The 24,391-nt window shown below is 36.5% G+C and overlaps 1 protein-coding gene across 2 annotated transcripts in view; it reads right to left on the bottom strand.

Annotated features, from left to right (window-relative positions):
* Positions 1–940: 940 nt before the first annotated feature.
* The window catches only part of Ppp3ca (protein phosphatase 3 catalytic subunit alpha), a 239,195-nt gene continuing 215,744 nt past the window's right edge, over positions 941–24,391 (bottom strand). The window contains exons 11-14 of one of the 2 annotated variants that reach the window (XM_048333461.1): positions 15,477–15,561; positions 10,213–10,310; positions 6,987–7,016; positions 941–3,615 (exon numbers count right to left, since the gene is read on the bottom strand). In XM_048333461.1, coding sequence (XP_048189418.1) covers positions 3,419–3,615; positions 6,987–7,016; positions 10,213–10,310; positions 15,477–15,561 — 410 coding nt within the window. In that variant the 3' untranslated portion in view covers positions 941–3,418. The remainder of the gene's footprint in view (positions 3,616–6,986; positions 7,017–10,212; positions 10,311–15,476; positions 15,562–24,391) is intronic. The other variant, XM_048333462.1, reaches the window with a different exon arrangement.

Here is a 24,391-nt window from a genome sequence, read left to right as displayed (position 1 = left end):
ATGGGAAAAATAAGCACCTAGAAGAACAGTGAGAGGAACACAGCAAATGCTTCATATTTGTGCAATGAAGAGAGGAACGAAGTAGATGGACATGCATCTATCTGGGGAAAGGGATGTATCTTTAGTTTTGGAGCTCTTGGGGGCTCCCAATCTTGAAGCAATCTGGATACACAGGCAGGGCAAACTGAGTGATCCCTGCCAGAGGGGTCCACTAAGCAAGATAAGTCCCATGTGAGAGGAATACCAGATATACTCTACCATCTGTGGTGTTGAGTTCACATAGGGGCCCTGATTTCTGGGCAGAAAAAAAATGCATACTAAAACTTATCTCATACGGCTATGTTGCCAGCAGGAGAAAAGCAGAATGCTTTAGGAAAAAATGGGGGTGAGGACTCTTACATCACAATGGTGAAGAAGCCATGGAGACGTTGGCTTTGATGGCTACCCTAAGTTATCCTGTGACTGACAGGCAGAGACATTGTATTTGGCTCTCATTACACAGCTATGTCTTGCAAGATTTTTCTTTCTTTTCTTCTAAATACACAGAAACAAAGGAGAAGCCATTTCAGACAAGAAAAACTACTGATCCAGTGACACACAGATTTAGGTGTTAAACCTTGAAAGGTAGATGGGAATTCAATCGTGAGTTGGAGCATGAGAGGAAAGTAAATCACCTGGAGTGGGCAAAGAAGGTGATGGACAGAAGGGTGTGTGTGTGTGTGTGTGTGTGTGTGTGTGTGTGTGTGTGTGTAGCCAAAAATTCTTTGGCAAAAGCAATTCAAGGACAATATTTTCTCTAATAACTGAAATTTGGAAGTAATGTCTCCTTGGAGAAATAACATCAGTTCTCTTTCTATATTGATGAAACAAAATTATCAGGCAAAACCCACAGTATTACTTTCCTAGTCACTAACCAGAAAGACCAAGCAATACTCACATCCACTGCTTATTTCAATGTCAAATGTTTATTTCTATGCCATAGTTGCCTTAGCACAATTTGTAAAAGGAAGGAATCCAAAAAGTGATTTTTTTCAGGATATTTTCTCTGCATTATAAGAAATAAAATAAACACCTCGGTATAAGAATTACTATTTCTTTCACATCATTCTAATAAGTTGCATCTAAATATCTTCCTTGGATATCATTTTTTTTAATTTTTAGGATGGGAAAATATCCACAGGAAAAAATGCCTAGATTTATTAGCATAAACATGGGATAGTTTTTGTCAGAGAATATATCTAGAACATCTTTGTTTTGGTACAGTCTATCACTAATTGCCATATTCTTATTACTTTATAACAGGCATATTTTATTATACAAACAAAGTGCACTAAAATGAACAATGTTAAGAGATAAACTGAAGTTGGGTGGATGTGAAATCTGAGTGATTAGATATTAGTGAAGCACAGAAATACAAACTTCATTATCAATACAGTGCGCAACTCTCTTCCATGATGGAAATGCTTTGTAGCCTAGTTCTTTTTTGCTTTAGCAGATAGGGCATCCAATACAACTGAAACACCCTGATAACAAATTGATTTTTTTTTTAAAGTTCAATAAAAAGGAATGCTCAGGTTTCTTAACTGGTTCTCCCACTTGAGAGAGCCAGAAGATGACAATTGCTCTAGACTTCTCTCGTCTGATCTGAGACACAAATCCACTAGGATTCTTACAGCAGACGTCGGCACCACGCCTCAGATCACAAGGCCCTTACAAAGTAGCCTGGGAAAATAGCTGTGCCAAGCAGTGGTGGGCCAGCACCTAGAGGACGCCATGGTGGTCATACGTAGAAATCCCTTCAGCAGACTCAGTGAAAGGATGAGAGTTCTTTAAGTTCATGCACATTTTATTGAGTAGTAATATAAAATGCTTTTTCTTTGTCATTGTTACAAGTGCATGCTTTGATTGCCAACATTTCAGAAGTCAAATTACAAAGGCAAGGCTTTAGGCTGTAGTGAATTACTTGGGCACTTATACAATTGTTAAAAAATATGAATGGGCTTTTTTTTTTTTTTTGTCGTCGTCATTGTTTTCAGAATGAACCAGTTGTAACCCGTAACTGATATACAAAGGGAAAAAAGTGAAAAAAGTACATATTTTGTGGCACATGACAGAACAGAACGAAGTAACTAAACCATTATGACATTAAACAGTTACCATGCATTTAGAGTTTCACATGTAAATACAAACTTATTTAAATTTCACAAGGTTTGCTAAACATGCTAACCATCTATATGTGCACTGACAAGCTTATGTTAAAAACTTTTAAGAATACTTTCCCCTTTAGATTTTTTTCAAAGCTGTTTTGATTACAAAATTTCAAAGGCATTAAGCATTTTAGAGAATATAAAGAACGCCAGTATACATACATTTCCAGTATAGGTCAGACCACTAAGCGCATTACAGTCCCAAACAGGCCAATACAGCCATTTTTTTTCTTAAAAAACATGCATAGGCAGATTTTGTTTTTTTGTTTTTTGTTTTTTACAGAATATAGATGCTTTATCACTGTACTTAATATGGTGTCTTGTTCACTATACTTAAAAATGCACCACTCATAAATATTTAATTCAGCAAGCCACAACCAAGACTTGATTTTTTTTTATCAACAAAACCCCTAAATATAAACAGCAAAAAAGATAGGTGTAATTATTCCAGTTTTTTTTTAAACTTAAAAGAAAAGTAAAGAGATTCACTGCCAAATTAATAATAAGTGTAATGTGGGAAAAGGGCATTCAAGCACACTAAAGAAACCTGAGGTCAACAGAGCCTGCACAAAATTAAAATTAAACTGTCCTTTTTTTTTTTTTTGGCATTTTAACAAATTTGCAACATTCTCTTTTTTTTCTTTTTCTGTTTTTTTTAAGACTGCCTAATTCAGTTTATAGCCATTGTCTGACAAGAGTAGCAAAACATTATCAATAAATAGTCCTTATTTAGTTTGTACATCATTTTTGTTAAAAATGTTGATATCATCCATTTTAGTGCTGCAACTGTAAACGTACAATAGTAAGAAATTAGACAAAGTTTTCATGTCCAGTAACAGAATAAAAGGCTTTTCATTCAGCTATCTAGGAATCCTCAATGCTGTAGGAAAACACGGTCATTCCTCTAACATTGCAGTCTATACTAGCGTTAGCTTTCTTTTTTAAAAATTTTTTTCCCTATAAGCATTTTAAAAGGCATACCCAAAAGAGGTGTGTAATCACCACCCTCACCAAAATATAGTTTATTATCTCTCTCCCTCTTTTTTTTTTTAAATGATAGTGTAAACTGAATCCAATTCCTAGCCCCCGGAGCAAATAAGCTACCATCAGAGGCAAGAACATCCGAACGCTGATAGGCACAGCCCTCCCCTCACGCCCTGCAGCTCAAAGAAAAACAAAAAGGAAAAAAGAAGAAAGTGAACAGGAAGTGGTCACTGGATATTGCTGCTATTACTGCCATTGCTGTCCGTGCCGTTAGTCTCTGAGGTGAGAGCCTTGTTGATGGAGTTAAGGTTGGCATCAGAGGGAAGGGCATCTCTGCGAGGCGGCATCCTCTCGTTAATTCGGTCTAAGCCCTTGGCTTCCTCGAAGCTAGTGATCTTATGTTGTGGTGAAAATCCTTTGATCGCTACACAGAAAATTATTAAGAAAGAGAGAGAGAGGGTTAGCTGGAGAAAACGACAAAGGGCACAGGTGCGGTGTCAGGTGATGTGAGAGACTTCCCAGTGAGTGGGGATTCCTTTAGTGGAGAACAACGTGACAGGACCTGAACACAACACAACAGACTCCTTACCATACTGGGAGATAACCAAAGGTTTGAAAACAGCCAATGTCTCTTGCCAACCAAAATGTCCTCTTGAAGTCATTAAGGTGAAAGCAATTCTCTTGTCTTGGTGAACATTTAGATCAAAGGATTCCAAAGTGGATAAAGAGGTCAGGTCCCTGGAAGCACGACTGCTGGAGACACTATTCCCTTGGTTACCACAGTCAACACCTATCCGAGGCAGACTGTGGTACATACTTATTGTCAGTCTCCCATTGGACTAGTAATGGCAAATCCAGTGGAATCGCTGCAACTGTGATCCCTAAAACTCTAGCAATAGGCTTAGAGAAGGCAAAGGAGTGAAGAAAGGAATTCATTTGGGCATTTCTATGTTCCCACAGAACCCCACTCGGACATCCTCCGCAAACAACTCAATGATGCCATTAAAAAAAAGAAAAAAAATAGGATTGTCTATTTTCCCACTCTACTTCAGAAGCACATGGAGTGGGTGACAAGGTATAAGAAACTTGGAACTCAGTATGGGATCTCTAAGTAGAGAAGTTCTGAGCGCCCTTCTGGAGCGAAGAGGCGAAACTGATGTTCATCTGGTACCCATTACTCCTGAAATCAAGAAAAAGACCATTCTTGGGAGATCGAGTGAGACATACATACTGTTTTGGAAGAAGAGCAAGGAGAAAGCTTTTCATATTTTTTAGAAAACAAATAATTGGACAGGATTTATAACTACTGCAAACTACTTCCTTAAAACATGAAATTCTCCAAATGGATATAATAATCTTGGATTTTTAAAAAATTCTAGAAACTCTTAGTGTGCTTTCAAGATAAGTAAGGCATCTGTCCAACAAGAAACAGTGATTTTTTTCCAGTGGGTGCCCCAACCCATAAGATATACAAATGGGGAACCATGACATCAGTTTGTTTTATTCCTAGGGAAGGGCAAGGCAGAGAAGAAAGGGCCAATCACCAGTGCTGAACTGGACTGTATCATCAAGGCTGATTAAAATTAAGCTCACAGTACTTTCTTCCTCCTCACCTTATTTGGTTAAAAAATAATAATCATAAAATATTAAAAAAAAAACCATTAAAGCTGTTTCAAACTGAAACTTGACCAGCCATTCCCACACTATTGTGCAGTGCTGTCATTAGTATGGATGAGATTCTTAAAAGATACGTACAGTTGTTTACAAGCTCATAATTATTACAATGAAAAATAAATTACTTCCCCCTCTGCATTTTAAAGGTTAGCATAATGGTGATTAGTCAACCATGAGAGGAAGAAAATGGGGAAATGGGGAAAGACCAAGGCCCAAAGCAAAGCTTCTTAATTCTTCTTTAATTCAGTAATCAACTGAGAAATAATAAATAGAATAGAGCTGTCTATGAGCACCCACCCTGAAAACTAATTTGTTTTATGGAACAAAATAATGGCACAAAGTGGTACCCCAACTCTTTCTAAACAACTGTATCATTTCATTATAATTAATAAATATAAAAGTTTGTCATCATTACAATTTTTAACATAATTTTAAATTAATTTAAATGGCAAAAAGTGGAATATCTAGGGTTTAAAAGCCAATAGCGTAGGAGAATAGAAATGAGCTATGGATAGTTCTGGGATGGGGCTCCATTGCTAGTCATTTTGTTTATCCTGGAATGGAAGAATGTGCTCTGCTGTAGTTGCTGGTCAGACAATGGGTATTAGCAATTTACATTGGTAGTATACTCAACACAACACAGAGTCACAGAAACCACAGAAAACAGCCAAACTATCAACAAGAATGCACACTGCAGATTAGAATTTGCCAAGAGGAATAGAGAATTCCCACATAAATAGCAGCATGGGCACTGCTATTTAGGAAGCAGTTGTATTTTTCTCTTACATTGCTGTCATTTCCCCTACCATATCCAAATCATGAGCAAATTGTAAGTCTAAAGTGGCACTTTTTTACATCATACCAAAGGACCATATGCACACAATTTTGGGAAAAATAAAAAGTTATTTTGCAAGAACAAAATACAACTGAAAAATTTTGTTTTAAAGGGGAACTTCAAATTATTATGTTTTAAAATTTTTTCCAGAGGATATGGTATACATGTAATATTAAAAACTATTTTGATATATGCAGATCTCACATAACTGTTCTATTATTATGAGTACTTTTTGGTGGTACTAAAGTTGGAAGTAAGAGGCCTGTGCTTACTGGCCTTGCGAGTATATACTCAGTTGGCATTCAACCATGTGAGTCACACCTCCAGCTCTGTTTTTTGCTGGTTATTTTGGAGGTGAAGTCTCTTGGATCATTCTGCTTTGGCTAGCTCTCAATTTAGGTCTCAGCCTCCTTAAGTAGCTAGGATTACAGGCATGAGCCACTGGTACTCAGCTATAACTATGTATTTTTTGTTTTTAAAAATTCAAGTAAAAACTCATCAATAAGCAATTAAGTCTATTGTTTTTGAACACTTCTAGGACATGTCTGGAGCTGGTCAAACTTTCTCGATTTTCCAAGTAAGGTGCTTAATACAAAGCAGGCACCCAACAAATGCTAATTATTGACCGATTGGTATTCACCATTCTTATAACTGGCCGTTTCCATAGCCACTAGATACTTTTAGATCTGATCTACAATACCAACAGGTTAAAATAAATCAGACTGAAAGAACTGTTTACCTCTATGCACATGTCTCATGCTGGAATATTTTTTTGAGACATAAATTGATGTTGAGCACAAAGCACTATGGAAATAAACATTTTCTTTTTCAGGGAGGGGAAGGGCTGCAAACTTCTAAAGACTAGAATTCATCAAGCTACTGTTATTCTTTCCTTCTCACTGCTGCCTGTGAGTGATTTGAGGGAGGGACATGGTTCAGCTCAAGGCATGTTGTTTTTACATGTTATTTGTCAAAGCAGCTGCCATAACCCCCACCCCACATCATTTCAGTTCTTGTAATCCTTTTGTTTTCTGTGATTATACTAGGTTCATGATATACAGAGGTCAAACATAGCTTTAAGGGAAAAAACAAACAAACAAACCATAGAAGGACATTTTCCCCTTTAAAGCAAGAACATTTTGGTTAATACTGAGCCACAACTGTTAGCCCAACACCCACACACTCTGTACAAGCTACAGCAAAATAATAAATAAATAAAAAATGAATACACCCAGCAGAGCCCTTATCTGTTGCAGGTACAACAGAAAGGGGACTGGCCAATTTACCTTCATCAGCCTCAATAGCCTCAACAGTAGCTGAAGAGAAGAAAGGGGTGCAAAATGAATGAGAAAAATGAGCAGAGGATTTTTTTTCTTAACTTTTAGAACAAATCAGTGATGATCAAAGAAACTAAGGGAACCAATGTTCCTGTGAGTGCTGGATTCTGGCACAGACAACAAAATAGAAATGCTCAAAAGAAAGAAAACACCACACACACACAAAATGATAAGTTGATTTTTTTTAATGAGCTGGGATAATCTATCTGAATGAATTGCTTTAGTTTTTGTATGATCAAAAATTAAAAAAAAACATAAAATAAAAATCAATTTAACCCTTCAGGGAAATACTCAGGAAAGCTTTCTGTGGTTTGGACGGAATTGGATCATGGATTATGTAAATCTACAAAATCTTTCTGACTCACTGAACAGTGTGAAACTTTGAAGGCTTGACTTAAGAGTTTAAAAATGCCAGACAAAATGGTAGAACTTAGAACCATGATGTTGCTAGGAGAATTGCATTATTTATTACTAAATAAAGCATTTCCTGTTGGGATCAGAAGGCAGGGATATACAAATTTAAAGCAAGGTAAGTCCATGTTTCTGCCTCAACAAAGCAAGTAACATTTATTTGGAGTTGAGCAGTGGCCAGATGGTGAAAGAGAAAGGAAAAAGGAAGGGAATAATACAGTCTCTCCTTCTTTTGCTAAATAGACCAGTTTAAAGTCGTTTTGTTTTTTTCCTTACCAAAATGCCATTTTTGGGGAGTGAAGTACTTAAAATGTCATAAATCATATGCCAACATGGCAGCAGCTACCTTGTCATCAATTTTTTAAACAGGCAGCCAGAACCCTGAAATCTCTCAAGAGAAGTTTCAAATGAACATATGGAAACAGTATATTTTACAGGCACAACTTTAAAAGCACAGTGCTTGATCAGCAACTCTTCTAATAAGGTTAAGATTTAGCCTTTCACTGCACAGGTGTAGGAGTCTTTAATGTGACTAAGGTGAGCTGGTATTTCGTAGTTAAATGCTAAAACGTCTTAATTAAATGCAAAACTTCTCTGTAACTAAAAAATGTTTAATATTAAAATTCTACCCTTTGACTTTGGTTTTCATTTTCCCTACAATTTAAGGTTTCAAAATGAAAGTATCTGTCAAATCTGCCTTCTAGATTCTTTATTATAAAAGTCGACAATGTTCACCTCTATGGAAGAAGAGCTAGATGGCAAAGCTTTGAGTGAAGTTGTGTGCACGTCTGGTGCTTAAAAATATATAGTAAGGGCTGGGGATATGGCCTAGTGGCAAGAGTGCTTGCCTTGTATACATGAAGCACTGGGTTCAATTCCCCAGCACCACATATACAGAAAACGGCCAGCAGTGGGGCTGTGGCTCAAAAGTGGTAGAGTGCTAGCCTTGAGCAAAAAGAAGCCAGGGACAGTGCTCAGGCTGAGTCCAAGCCCCGGGACTGGCAAAAAAAAAAAAAAATATATATATATATATATATACACATATGTAGTAAAATTCTCAGATTCTCAGAGCCTACTTGTCTTTTGCCTGTCTATGTATGTGTGAGTTCAACACAAAATAACAAAAACCAATGAATCCACAAGAAAGTAAAAGAAAACTGAGTAACCGAAGCTAAAAATACTGGTGACAATCTAAAGATGAAACAAAGAATTTTAAGAACTTAAGTAACTTAAATTTAAAAGAAAAGCAAAAAAATTGGAACCATTCCAGCACTGACATTAGAAATAAGGACCGCCCATTAATCAATGTATCCTTCTAAATCAAATGAGGCCCATAGTTTCTGATAATACACTTGCTCTGCCTTAAAATGTGATTATCAGAAATAGTAGATCTCAATCAATTACATAAAGGTGCCTTTTTTGCACATCAATTTAATGTTTTAAATGACAGCATATTTATTTTGGGAGAATATGTTTGTTTGACAAACTGAATAAAAGGATTTCTGGTTATAAAATTAAAGGAAGAACTTACTTCAATATTATTTACTTTCCTATTGTCCTTTAAATTTTTGAATTTTTGTGAAGATTCAAAAATATTGGAATAAATTCATCTGAAAATAAGCAATTGTGATGGTGTTTCAATGGAATCATTTAGCAACACCACATTCTTAAGATTAATCATTATTTTTCATGTAGAAGAAGTATCTAAAGAATGAAAGGGTGAAAATACCAGAATCTTCTAAGATGAAGGACAGGGAGAGAAGAGAACATATAAAAATGATCTAGGAATGATATAGGAAAATACACATGAGGCTGAGATTGCTTAAAAATGTTGAGTGTATTTTTTTTCTAAACTTTTCCTCTAAAGTTTATTAGAAAAAAATCATATTACTAAAATTATACACTAATACTAATTAAAATTGGTAACGAGGCAAAAATAACGAGTACTGAGGAAGGGGCTGTCTAATATGGTTGCCACTAACCATGTAGTTATTTAAATTAATTTAATGAAATTTAGGAAATATTAAAAGAACAGCTCTTTAATTGTATGTTCTATATGCCAATGCTTCAAGTATCAGAATCTTCTGTCCAGATATCAAAAGCTTCATCATCACAAAAAGTTACGTTAGACAGCATTAGTCTAGAAAATTATTTTAATACAAAATTTATTTCTTAAAGAAGGTATTATTCTTTTTCAAAAATAAAACAGTCCTACTCAGTTTCTTCTTTGATTGTGGATCAACATATCAGAAAAAAAAGTCACGTGGGATTCCAAATTTCCCTTAAGTGGAAAATGAAACTAACCTTTTTAAAAAAATAATCTTCAGTTCTGCAATAAAATCTAGAGTTATGGTTCTATATTGTGTGTGTGTGTGTGTGTGTGTGTGTGTGTGTGCATGTGTGCATGTGTGTAATGTCAATCAGTTCTGGTCATCTAAAGGTCATTAAAGGTTTGTGTCTCAGGAATTGGCTGGCTCCAAGTTTTCAAAACTGTTGTGCATGTAGGCAACCTACAGCAATCCGAAGATGTGGACCAATATGTAAATGAGGGATGGGGGAGGAAGGAAGGCTACAGTGCAATGAATGAGAGTGCTACTCTGTTGGACAGGACTGATCAAACAGATGTGCAAGGGTTTTAGCCCTTCTTCCAATCAAGAAGAAGTGAAGACCAAGACAAAACTTAAATGAATGAATCAATCAGGGCTCTAATGACACAGCTGGCTGAGATGCTCCAGGTGCAAGGTCATACCAAGGGCTTGCTTACCGCTTTGCAGGGTTTGCTTCCCTCCAGAAAGTACTCCGCTGGGGAGCATGCCGGTGGGGGTCAAGCCCTTCAGAGTCAGGACGCTCTCACTCTCTTCTCTGCAAGGCACAAGGTGGAGAAGTTAGCATTCCTTACTTTTTTTTTAATGCCTTGAAGGGAAAAAATACATCTAAGAATCATAGCTACCTCTATATGCTCTCTAGATCTTTTCCTTTTGTTTTACTTATACTATACCCAACTTTTATACATTGTATAGAAATAATGGTCCACAATGTGACTGATGTGATAATTGTCACCCTTGACAACTGTGGAGGAATGGTCAGTTCTGCTTACAAAAGATGCTGGAAACAACTGTAGTTCTGTAATCAGACAGGTCACTACGACAGGTTAATGTGTGCAAAGTAGGCTGTCAGAGAGACCACAGGTACATTTATCAGCCAAAGTTTAGCAACAATCAACAGAACTGATTTGAGAGGAAAAAATCAAGATTTCCCTAAGATTCAAAAATTAAAATAGTTATTTCTTACCAAGCATTTTCCCACTAATTTGCTACTGTAAAATTATTTTATTATTTACTATGAAAATTACTTTATAATTGTTTTAAGCACAGAATTATTTTAATTGCATATATTATCATTTAACACTGTTCATCACTCTTGTTTGCTAATAATTCCTTAGGACTAAATAACCAAGATATAGGAATAATCTATCTTTCCATACAGCAGACACTGTAATCCAACATAAATACTAAAAAGTTAACACTACACACTCATCTATATAGATCTAAATGTATCTGTACATAATATATATTATGTTTATAATACTTAACTGGATGATTATTAACACTTGAAGATTTATGAGCAAAAAAATCAAATTCTTGCATTCCTCTTCAAACCTGTTACTTCCAACAGTGTTGTTTTAACTCAGCAACTAGAAATTTCATCTTTTCGTTGCTCTTTGTGTCCTATTCCAAGTTCATTCCATCAGTAACTCTTTTTTTTTTTTTCCAGTCCTGGGCCTTGGACTCAGGGCCTGAGCACTGTCCCTGGCTTCTTTTTGCTCAAGGCTAGCACTCTGCCACTTGAGCCACAGTGCCACTTCTGGCCGTTTTCTGTATATGTGGTGCTGGGGAGTTGAACCCAGGGCTTCATGTTTACGAGACAAGCACTCTTGCCACTAGGCCATACCCCTAACCCCACCCATCAGTAACTCTTGATGCCTCTGGCCTCCGAATATTCTCACACTCTTACTAATTCTTATATACAGACTATGTATTTATTTTATTTTGAAAGAGCTTTATGGACATAACATAGCATACAGCTCACCTATCTACAGTGTATGATTCAATCAGTAGCTTCTTCTAAGTTCACAGAAGTGTACAACCACCACTACCATCAATTTTAGAACGTTTTATCACACCCTAAGAAACTGTGCCCATTTGCTATCACACCCCATTTCCTTCAGGGAGACATAACTCTGAATCAATTGTCTGCAGTTTTGTTGCTTCTGGACACTGTATACAATCACATGGCATCACCTCATGTCCTTGGCGACTGCTTTCTTTTACTCACAACCTGGACTTCAGCAGCCTCCAAATGGCTTTTCTTCTCCCATCCTGATTCTGAGTATAGCAACTAGATTGAGCCTTTCACTAGCAATGCCACTTCCCGTGGTCACTATCCTGTTCAAAATGTTTTGATGGGGTCTCTCATAAAGGATGAAAGGTAAAATTTTTATCAGGTTCCACAGTGGCCTTAAAAACCTAGTGCCGTACCTGCAAGCTTCCTTTCTTCCCTTTATCCTACATTCTACCCATCTCTTACATTTCCTACCAGTGTCTACTGCTTTTGAGAGTTCCTCAAACACACCCAGTATACCAGGCCTCAGGGCCCTTCCTCCAATAGCTGGTGGCTCACTCCTGAACCTTCAAATATCTGCTCTAACCTCATCTTCTAATGCTATTCACAATAACATTCACTTCTATATTCATTAAGCTCACCCTACCCATTTTTTTTGTTATATAAACCACCTATTAGGGAGAAACTATTGTATGTGCTTGTTTACTTTTGGTTTCTATTTACTTAAGACATCCCACTCTGCCTAGACAAATTTCCTGAAGGCAGGTGTTCTGGACTGCTTTGATCATTACAGTACCTGAGTGTACTGTATGTATATATGTATATACATGGTATGTACATCTGTATTCAAAAGATTTATCCAAAAGAATAAATACAATTTGAATATAGTAATGACAGAGTTAATACACTGTTTAGATTTTGCCTTCATTTGCTGCTGAGTTGACTTATGATTACTTTGTTTGCTATGATTAATCAATGTTATTCACACAGTTATTTCAACCTTTTCAAGTTTTTGTTCTCAAACCAGAGGGGCCATGTGAAAAAAAAATCCTGAATATGGATATGTGAGTTTCAAGAATTAGGAGTACCTTTATAAAATTGAATATTTTTTCTGCTACATTCATATTCAAAATCAGGGTTTGATTTCTCTACTGATTATTATTCTGATACAGAATCTTGGTATGAAATTCCATCTTAAAAATAGGACTGCTCAGATAATACAAACAAAAAGGCATATACTAAACAGAGAATATCTAACTATTAGTTTCTTAACCTGTACAACTTTTGGAGGAAAAACTTTTTTAAAAAATTCAGAATTTCAATTCTGCATCAAAGGCAGTGAGACATTCCTATTCATTAAATCACACTTTTGGGGGTCAGATATTCACCACCCTTCCCCCCAGGAAAAAAATCTTGTCTTGTGACAAAGCTTATGATACTTTGAACGATTTTGGGATTCTATAAAGCACAGTGATCACTACAGAATTGGACTACCTAGTTTACTTTTGAGTAAGACTCCCATTAGTGCTGCTCCCCAGCAGTAACTGGACGCATTCCTCAGCCCTTTCCATCTCTGTACTCTAAAGGTAGGTCACCTCAACCTTTTAACTTTGCTATGCAGATTACTGTTCAGTGTGTGACACAGGTCTCAGCACCTGGCATTCAGCAAGCACCTACTAAAAAGATGCCACTGGCATTGCTCCCAGGACCATGTGACTGCATTCCTGATGGCTTTTCCTCTTCCAGCAATGCCTTTCCTGTTGGAATCCTACCCACTGGGAGCCAGCCCATCCTTCACGGCACACCACTGGTGTCAGCTTCTTCATAAACACATTGCATGCAGGAGAGATAAGGGCTCCCTCCAAGCAATGCCACAGCTGAGCATCTCCTCATACACAGAGTTCACACTTCACTGTCTTACAGGAGCACACATGCTGGTCAGTCCAAGGTGATCTATAGTTTGCTTAATGCCAGTTCCAGTTCAGATGGAAAACTATCATTACTTAGTTTACTTTTCTCTGGATATGACTCCTGTACTGTGCAACTGTATGATATATGTTTTTATTAATGGAAAGTAAACACACATACTTCTCTACTTTTCTATTCATCTGTGTAACCTTAGTTCAGTTGCTGATGATCCCTGGGTTAAATAATCTATTTCTTATCTGGGACCTGGGATTACCCATAAATCTAGGATTAATCTATTTCTCATCTGGGGTTAAACAACATGTATTTCTCAACCAGGATTAACCATTGTGGGGTTAAGCAATCTATTTCTCTTCTCTCTCTCTTTCCATCATTTCTTTCACCAGTAACAGGGTTTGAACTCAAGCTTTAAAACTCTCACTTGGCTTTCTTTTTTAACTCAAGGCCGGTATTCTACCACTTGAGCTCACCTCTATTTCCATCTTTTTGCTGGTTAACTGGATATAAAGAGTATTTTGGGTTTGTCCTCCTGGCCTAGTGATCTCTGGCCCACAATCCTCAAATCTCAGCCTCTTGAGTAGTTAGGATTACAAGCAAGAACTACCAGCACCTGGCTAACAATGTCTTATATACGAACAGTCAGAGGATTAGTTGACTTCCCAATTTCAATACATATGTGACTCTATACAGCATGGTTTTGGCCACATACATGTGATCTGAGAACTAGGATGAAAATGGATTTTTATAGTAAGAGAGACTTTAATTTTTCCTAAATATAATTTCACATGGAAATTCGGGAGTGGTTTCTTCTATTTCCACTTACAGAGATTTCACATTGGAAAAAAAAGGAAGAACATATTTTGGTAACATTGAGGTACACTACATAATAGATACTTATGATGAAATACTACCAGTTGAGTTTATGATCCTTTGTCCCAACAGAATACTTTTCTAGCAGAATAGGTCTTCTTGCTGGTCTTAAAACTGCTAGACTTTCCTTTACTTAAGGATCTTCCTATACATTCTTTCCTTTGCCTTGAGCTCTCTTACCCTGTTTCTACATGAATGAGTCCTAACCCTTTCCATGTTCCCTGCTTTAAGCTTCAAGTCACAGAATGACTCTTTAGTGGCTCTACCAGGATGGATATAGTTAAAAGGAGAAATCAGAAGATCTACTACAGCTCCCTAATGAAGAGAATTAAGAAAAAACACTGGCAAAGATTAGACTATAAAATGACCCAATATGTACATGTAGTATTTCCGAAGGCATTCCTACTTATCCTTGATACTCTGGAGAATGACAAATTGACTGCATATAAACATACTATAGGTGAAACTAATCCTCTGCAGAGAAATACCGTCTCTGTGTATTATCTAGTAATCAAATTCAAATTAAGGCAAGGAAGCATTGTGAATTCCCTTTAAGAAAATGGTTGTTTTCAAAATCCATACTTAATAATGATAGCATGACTCATGATCAACTTTAAAACAAACAGAAACAAACAAAAACTACCATCTGGGAACAGAGCACTGAGTGAGTTTCTTCCTGCCAGTGATTTATTAAAATGTTCACGTAGGCAGTTTTATGGTTGATGCTCAATTGCATTGCTAGAATTTCGTGTAATGTACCTGATAAATTCATCTCTGACTACAAAGCCAGAATGAAAAATAAAAAAAGGATTATAATAGCTTTCCCTGTTTCATAAGATGGCCAACCTATTGTAAAATAAATCTTTTAAAATCCTGCCGCAAACAAAGGAATAAATGGGATGCAATCCATTTAAAGGCCCTCTCTTCATAGAAGTAATTTAGTAGATGGCAAGGTTACTGATACTGAAAAACTGACAATTCCAGTGAAAAGTATATAACCAAAGAAAACCATAGTTACTAGTAAAACCTTTAAATCACCAGACTAAAGTATTGATATATTAAGTGACACATGATATGAATCACAACATAAATAGTGGGAACACAGCCCACCTGAGAACTGAGAACACTCTGGCCATTTTGCCTATTGCCCGAATCTTGTTCCTGATGACTTCCTTCCGGGCCGCAGCTGTGGCTCCTGCAATGGAAAAAACAGAGTTTAGTAATCGTTGACTTTTCACGTCACTATTTTGCAAATGAATCTGTGTAACAAAGTTCAGGAAGCAAAATCAATTTCGGTTTCTTCTGTTGTGCTTTCCTGAAGAGGATCCCTATTTAAATCAACTTGGAAAACCTGCATTTGGTCATTTGTGATAGGACAGGATGCTCAGCTTTTTGAGAACTCCAAAGAGCAAACTGAAAACACCTGAGCAGAAAAAGGCAAAAGATAGTTCCTTTCTCTCTCCTTTTCTACTTACACAAACAGTGCATGCACTGGCAGAAAAGTCTACTCATCACCATTTTCTCATGCTAACAAACTGATGTTTTTTTTCATTTAAATCCTCCTTTGAAATGTTCAAGATAAGAACCTTTTTAACTTTACGTGCTTTGGAAAATTGTTTTCATTATTTACCCCTCATAAAACTTTTATTTCAGTACTTGGTATTCTGGTTGGTTCATAAGTTCTACAGGAAAAAAAAAAAAAGGAAAACTGAAGAGGAGGTGAGAGGCAGGCACCATTTAGGTTAAAAAGTTATGTCTGGGTCTGCCCTAACAGGTTTTAGGACTTTTCTCACTGTCCCAATGGAAAGAACTAGTATTCTAACCATTCTGAGGGATCGGTTTTTTGTTTGTTTTTGTTTTCTGTTTCTCTGGGATGGCTTCTGTGGATGAAGTTTGGAATCTTCATTGTTTGATAAAGGTGAATCAATTCCTTGCCACCCTAACACTTGCATTACCATGAGCAATTCTGAAACAGATTGAGAAAAGGCCTGTTTTTCTCTATTCCAAGGAAGTAAACTTGTAACAAGCCACCTGCTTTCATTTGGAGGAGAGCGATGCTAATGAACGCCCATTTCACATAGACACAGTTATCCCCCCAAAGGTGGGTACCAGCAAGTAAACTGCTTTGTTATTTCCATCTTCCCGCTGACCTGAAAGCTACGTACATTTTTTGTTGTTGTTGTTCCTTTTCTTTCTGTTGCAGCAATAATGCTATGGAGGTTATCCCTCACTATGAATTCCCTGAAGTATTATCTACTGCTCAGAATACATTTGAGGGGAGAATGCAAGATCCTTGGCTAAAACTCGATTCTGAGATTCTAACAGTATTAATTATCTCTGATTTGTAATTAGGCATCTTGGTAAATAAACTTTGCTCTGGAGATCATCTAAAAAGCTGAACTCTGTGCTTGGATTCTAGATGATGAACAATCAAGAGACAACTAAAGGTCATTTATTTTTTTTTTCAGCTTGACAGTTCAGTACTGTGAATACTTTCCTACTGCTCCTCTGTTTAGTATGGCCCATCCTACCTGACCCAACCGACTCAGAGGTCATGACAGAGAAGATTCTGAACCTCTCCAAGAAAGGATACAGCCAGATCATGAAATCAATCCCACCGACATAGAGACCGGAAAGTGTGGGAGTGTTCCAAATCACTATATTTAGCAGCACAAGAAAAGCAGCAAGGAATGGTTAAAATGTCCAGAAATAAAATTGCATATATTTAAGAGAAATGAGAAGAGGAAAAATATATAGAAGAATAATCTCACAGAAAACTTTCCTAAAACCATAATGGGAGCAAAGGAAACTGAGAATGTAAGTAGGGACTGGAAATGTGGCTTAGTGGTAGAGTGCTTGCCTAGCATGCATGAAGCCCTGGGTTTGATTCCTGAGCATCACATAAAGAGAAAAAGCCAGAAGTGGTGGTGTGGCTCAAGAGGTAGAGTGCTAGCCTTGAACAAAAAGAAGCCAGGGACACTGCTCATGCCCTGAATTCAAGCCCCCAGAACTGGCAAAAAAAAAAAAAAAAAAATCAAAGGTTGAGACTGTAAGTAGGAGGGTAATAAATTATGTAGAACTATGTTTCTCAGTCCAGATGGAGCTAATGTTCAGAAATGCTCAAATGTACTAAATTTCAAATGCAGAATGAGCATGTTTGATTGTTAGGGCCTTACGTTCTTACAGGAAACTAATGAATGGAGAATATAAGACTTTATTTCCATACAATTGAGTTTCATCACAAATTGTGCATCAATATACTGTGGCACTTGTCTTAATGAAAAATGCTCTTTGTTAAATTTGTTAGGAACTCAGACAATAGGTTTGATAAAAGTGTCCATAAAATCAGATTATATTTACTCAGAGCCAAATAATCTTACCGTAGACTGTAGGACAAGGCATTATGATTAGTCTTTTATTTATCCTAGAGATCATTTTCAATATTTTCTCCAATAACTTTTCAACATCAAAAATCATTCCCCTGCCACACACTGGTGGCTCACACCTGTCATCCTAGCTACTCAGGAGGCTGAGACCTGTGGATCACAGTTCCAAGCCAGCCCCGCAGGAAAGTCCATGAGACTCTTGTCTCCAATTAATCACCAAAAAATGGGAAGTGACACTGTGGCTCACAGTGGAAGAGTGCTTGGCTTGAGCTGAAGAGCTCCAGGACAGTGCCCAGGCCCAGCATTGAAGCCCCACGACTGACCCAAAACAAAATACCCCAAAACTCATACCACAAAATTGCAAAAATGCAAATATAAAATAATCAAATCAGATATATAGATTATTATGTAATTGAGTTTAAAGAGTAGCAGCCTAGGATTCAGTTCATCATACGTAGATGTCCTGGTACACTTAAGTATTGCAATTCCTTGGTTTTGTTATTTCCCAGAGATCATTTAGGCTTCTTTTTAAGATGTATATCCTACTGCAAGTCCTCACACTGCATAATCTAACAGAAAGATTGGGAGAAAGCACATACTTTTCAGAATTCTGCGACTTGTACCATGCTAATATGTTATATTGAAAATCTCATTATTGCTCTGTTGAAGTGATAGCACATATTATAGGAACTGAAATTAAAATTCATATATCAGGACAGACAACTAAAGGACAGATAAAGTGCCTTCTCCATAATGACTATGAAAACTGCTTCTCAAGCAAAGAGTATATTCTCTTATTTTTAACCTGGAAGTACAAAATTCAAAAGCAGTATTTTATATGTTAAGAAAACAGTAATTTTAAGTAAAAATTCATTTTGTGTTTAGACTCAAGTAAGTATCAGTACTTTTTCAACTTTATGAAAAATAAAGTTGATTTTTTTTTGCCTAGAGCATTATGCCATTATTTATAGAATCTAAGAAACCTCGTCCACTCAATTTTCTTTAAAAGTGGAAGAGAGGAGTATACAACCCAAAAGAATCTTTAAGAATTCTCTTAACCTGTGTCCTTTCTGCCTTCAAAGATGTAGGGTGCTGACTTCCCACGAAGTTTTCAAGTATCTATGCCAATGGCCTTGCCAAGTAAATGCTGCCTTCCACAGGGTGGATTTCAGTCTCTGAACTGGGGAACCCAGCTGCAACACAGAGAGGAGTGGCCAACTGCTAGGATAATGACATATTGTCACCACATGAGTCCCTAACTCCTAGATACGCCACCTTTGTCACCTGTCACAGCTACCACTGTAGAGTTACTATATAATTCTCAAATGCAAGGTGAAAGTTTCCTGTGCTTAATTTGAGTGATACCATGAACATTTTAGATTGTGGAATGGTGGCATGTCTTTCATGGGAACTGAGTAGCATTTTGGAGAAGACATCCGGTAGTGAATGCTGTGAGTTCTGGGCATGCTCAGCTCCTCCCCAGTGGTGGTCTTGGAACCATGGTCTTGTGGATGCTAAGGGTGAAGTGTGAAGTTAAATGTTCGCTGTGGAAAGAGAGCTACATGGCCACGACGTAGCACTTTCAGTTTTACCATATGTTTGAAACACTCTAACAATCTTGAAATACAAAATTATGTTTGGCAGTTACTTCATTTTGAGGGAGAAGAGAGGACAGCCTTGGGAAAGTAATTTCTATGTGCTTTCTGTGGCCTGCAGGTACCTGAACTGAACACTTGTGGAAAGAGGCAACGAACCAATGTTTTCCTACCTTCTCCATCTGTCTCAGGGAGACAATTGGGATGGGAAGATTTTGTCAATACCAATCAACACTTTGAATCTGGAAGATTCTAATTAGTTCCAATATGTGACCAGCCACATGTAAATTTTACACACAAACATCTCACAAAATGGAAATACTTTCTTACTAGAATATACTTCACAATGTATCAGTGACTGAAGTGTTTTACCTTCAAAGCTAGTAAGGTTTCCAACACTGATATTATATTAGCCTCAAACCTTTTTTGCTATTTTTGGGGCTTCTTTAAAAGATTTTAAAATAATACACATATACATAATGTGTGCATTTAAAATTGTATAAAAGCATCTACTTACATTAATAGCTCATACTTCTTCAAAGGACATATATTTTTAAGTCTGTATTTTCTGACAGACTTTGAATTTCTTTAAGCTTTTAATTCCTATTTTTCAGAAATAATACATTTTTGTTAGCCACTCATTATTTTTCCAAATTTGTTAACTTTTAACTATGTTCATCTCAGAAGGAAACGATTCTCTTTTGAAGTACAATTTTATCATGAATCCTTATTAGTGAGCATTCAAAGACTACTTTGGGATCAAAAGCATATTTCAATTTTAGCACTTAAGTCCCCAATAGTCATCCATTTAAAGGAAAATCCATGAACATGTTATTCATAAATCTTACACTATTTCATTTTAACTTTAAAATATGTTTCCATTTCAGTTTGCCCAATGTTATTTTAATGTGCTATATATTTAAACTTTAAAGTGTTTTTACTTGTCTACTATTTTATATTTTAATATAAAAATATGTTTAGACACATATGCAAATTTCCTGGGAGAGAAGATTCTCAATTTCCCTTTAGAAAAATTGTCATAATTATTATTTATTCATAGATGAGCTAGATACCACAAATACACAATGTTTTCAAATATGATACATAGAAATAAAATTGTATTTGAATGCATGTCTTCATGTAAAGGAGGCTACACTGCTTTTATTAAGGGCACTTTCTGAATATGATCATAGTGACTGTGTCCTAGGAGACCATGCATTTAAAAATGGGCGAAGACAATGGAGAAAGAGGTGGTGGGGGAAAAAAAGGTTTCCAGCCCCCAGTCCTGGTATGTCATCAGGCTGATAACTGTTAAGAAAAAGGACGTAGGGATGCTGAAGACAGGATGTGAAGACGGGATTGCAAACTCCCTGGAAATGTCTTTGGGTGAATCCATGCACTATAAACACACCAGCGGGAAAACTGCTATCCTATCGCAAGTTAGATTACTCCATTTCTAGAGGTGACAGTTGTTAGGTCTCCTTTCCCATAGCAATAAACTAAGGGATCCTCTATTGCCACTTTCCAATCTAACCCAAATAGATGGTCAGGTCCTGTCATATTTAGAATACTTTTGGATTCTATCACTACTATAGTAGACTAAGAACCTTCCATGTATTTCTCAAGGAATGACCATATATTGAGTCTACGTCTTACCAGGGACATTTATCATCTTTATATTTACCAAGGGAGAAATTAATAGCCTATGAATCCTACTTGGACCAAACCCTCTGTCACAGTACAAACGAATCGATTTTTTTTTCAAATTTTACGAATCGATTTTATAAATGGAAAACAAATAATTAAAACAGAATGAATTAATAATGATCAAGTTAATATCATACATTATTTTCCCTGAAGGAATGACTAATGTCTAATCTCTCATGTGTTACTCTAGATATAGATGAGGGTGTAACAGTTTTAAGAATTATTTATTGAGGATCCAACTGTACTTAGATGCTAAGTGATGGAAAAAAGAATGAAGCCTAGAACTTAACTCAACATCTATATGGAAGAATATATATTTATCAAGTATCAAGCACAAGAATGGTAATTAAATGTTATCTCTGAAAATACACAAATTGAAGAAAAAAAGTAGGCAGTAATCAAGTATTAAGTCTGTCCCTTCCATTATACCAGAAAGAGAAGTTAAGTGGGCGTCGCTCTATGACAACACACACACTCTATGCCAAGGTGAGGAAAGAAATGAAACTTTTTCCAGTGACAGAGAACAAGGGCTCAGACCCTAGCATATATTATACTTATCTGAAAGAAAGTCCTTCCACATTCTGATAATGCTCTAACCCACACAGGGTGTTTTGTTAACATACAGAAGATGCAGTGTGGTTTTGCCCATAAATGAAAAATAAGGAAAATGAGCATAAGTTCTGGTCATGTGGAGTGTATAGACACACACCGTAATTATGGCACAATATTCCCCTGTCATAAACCTTCAATATCATCTGCATATATTACTAATCTTAGAACAATGGTGTGTGACAATCAAAAAGTGTGGGCTAGCCACAGAAGTAAACAGTTGGATGCCTTGAAGAGGACTATCCTGGAGCCAGTGGTATCCAAGTGTTCTGGCCTTACTTGTAGAGGTGCTGACTGCTTACACTTACTGACTTCTTTGAAAGACACAGTCATGTGAGAGCCAGAAGAGCACAATGGTGAAATAGAAGACTTAGGAGGAGCTTGAGCTCTCCTGATTGTGCCATTTGGGGCCAAAGATATACTAATAAGATATGAGAATATAATGTGATCTTAACATTGTGGTACTCTGGAATTTAATTTTTTACTCATTTCTAACAATTTCAATTTTCTTTTTGTGCTCTTATTGTAATAAATACAATTTTCTATTTGCTCCTCATTGATAATCTGATTGTGATAACAAAAGCGACTGTCATAGTATCTCAATTTCTTGGAAGATATAACATTACTTTTTCTATACTGTGTACAAATATTTTATGTAGCTTCTATTTTAAGTGCTGATCATCCTGGATCTTGTGTTCTCTTTCTGGTCAATCCTACCTTCTCCTTCCCTTGCCTGCCTTTTTCTATCCAGCTTCATCAAGAAGAGCCCTTACTAAAGATCAGACCTTACGGTATTTTATACTCCCTTCTACATTAGCAATTTCTGAGGACTATTTTACTCTTTGGTTATGACTTAATTCCAAGCCTCTATAACTAACCCAGATATCTGTCCCAATTTCTAGGACTCCATTTCCAAATTCTGCTTGGGCACTTAGTTATGGGTGTCAGTTCCATTCAAATTCATATTTGCAACCTAAGTCATTTTTCTTTTGACATTGATCAGATTTCCATAAATGTTATCCTCCGCCTCCTAAAACAGATTTTTGAAATATCAAACCTTATTTCCCTTGCCTGCTTATTAGAAAGCTCCTTGAAGAGCTCTTGTAAAAATGTTTTTCTAATTTCTTTGTTCTGATCTACACAACTCAGCTTTGAAGTTCTTTGTCAAATAGCTAAACTGCATTCCTATTCATTCTTTGCTTACTTTCTGAGCATTTTTTTCCCTAGGCTTGGAAAGGTAACTGCTTAAAAAAATACATTGCTTTTATTATGCTACTTCTCTGTTGACTAACTTCAGGTTACATATACATCAATCAGTGTAGGTGAAACAAGAATCACATCACCACTGGCTCCTTAGAGAACTTTCTTTCTATGTCTCTGTTTGGTATTTCTATATAACATTTAATGTATTCTGATCTGGGAGTGTAGCTTACCTAGCTTGCTTAGCATTCATGAGGCTCTGGGTATGATTCTAGCACAATAAAATAAAACCGAAAAAATTATTATAGTCTGTTTGTAATATATGGGCATACTTTATTTTTTCCAGATAGGAAACTGAAATACACAATGCAGCCATGAGTTGCTGAGAAATGATGCTTCAGCCACAGAAGAGCCCTAGGTAAATATCCCTGAGAACCCTCATTGCCAGGTGCACAGAATATAGGAGGTTTTCTAGGATGAAATTTTTGGTGGAATTTATTTACGCCATTATATTTTTTAATTAACCAATCACATTTGGAGGCTGTCAATATTTCCTAAAATGATTACTTGACTTGGGTGGTAATTTCTTTTTTTTGGGGGTGGTGGTGGTGGTAATTTCTGTATACTTAGGGCCCTGAAATATGCTTCAATACTGTTAACACTGTCAACTTTTCTTTGGTAGGTCTAACACATCTGTCATGCCTAACACCACAATTCTGGCAGCAAATATTACAATCAAATCCTTACTGAGGCTATCAGAGATAACAGGACGCCATGTGCACTCCCTTAGTTCCAGCTTTGCACGGTTAAAAACGACTATGGAACGATCTAAAGCTATATGAAACTAATCTTTATTTTCATGAAAGCTGGAAGCTATGACATTAGGAATAGGGAATTAGGTAATAATTCAAGGCAAGATAATTTCTTTGCATACAGGTTAGAGTTTTCTTGAGGCATGCAAAAATCTGCTGTTCCCACATTTGATGACTTGCTTGTGGTTAGCATTAAGATGAGGCAAAAAAAAAAATGTGGATCAAGGGTAAGAGTTCTACCATGTGGTTTGCTCTTTAGTTGAAAGCAGAGACATAAATTCTAATTTAATATTGAGTCTTTCCATTGTAGCCTGAAACTATACTTGGCTTGAAATATATGAACTTTATTGCATTTTCTTTCCTTTCTTATTCTACGGGATTTCAGTTTCACCTCCACAATGTTTTCTTGTTAAAGAGACTTATCAAATATCACAGTCTCAAACATAATTTGTATTTAAGAAAAAAAAGTGATCTCAGAGTCTATGACTTTAGAACCTAAAAGAAAGGCCCCAATAAATTTCAAACTCACAAAGCTGTCATTACACTTCTAAACCTTACTGGTATTCCAGATTTCTTTACTGTAATGAACAAAACAGAAACTTTTGTGATGAAGATTGCTTCATTTCTTTTAGCTTTCCCTACTCTGAGATCATTTAACACTCCTTAGTTTAAAATGATTTTTCTTCATTAATGAGGATTAACTTCCAAATGACAAT

The sequence above is a fragment of the Perognathus longimembris genome, chromosome 24 (genome assembly GCF_023159225.1).
Source record: "Perognathus longimembris pacificus isolate PPM17 chromosome 24, ASM2315922v1, whole genome shotgun sequence".
Taxonomy (NCBI): Eukaryota; Metazoa; Chordata; class Mammalia; order Rodentia; family Heteromyidae; genus Perognathus; species Perognathus longimembris.
The sequence above is the reverse complement of the archived record's forward strand: the minus strand, read 5'-3'. Positions and strand labels throughout refer to the sequence as shown.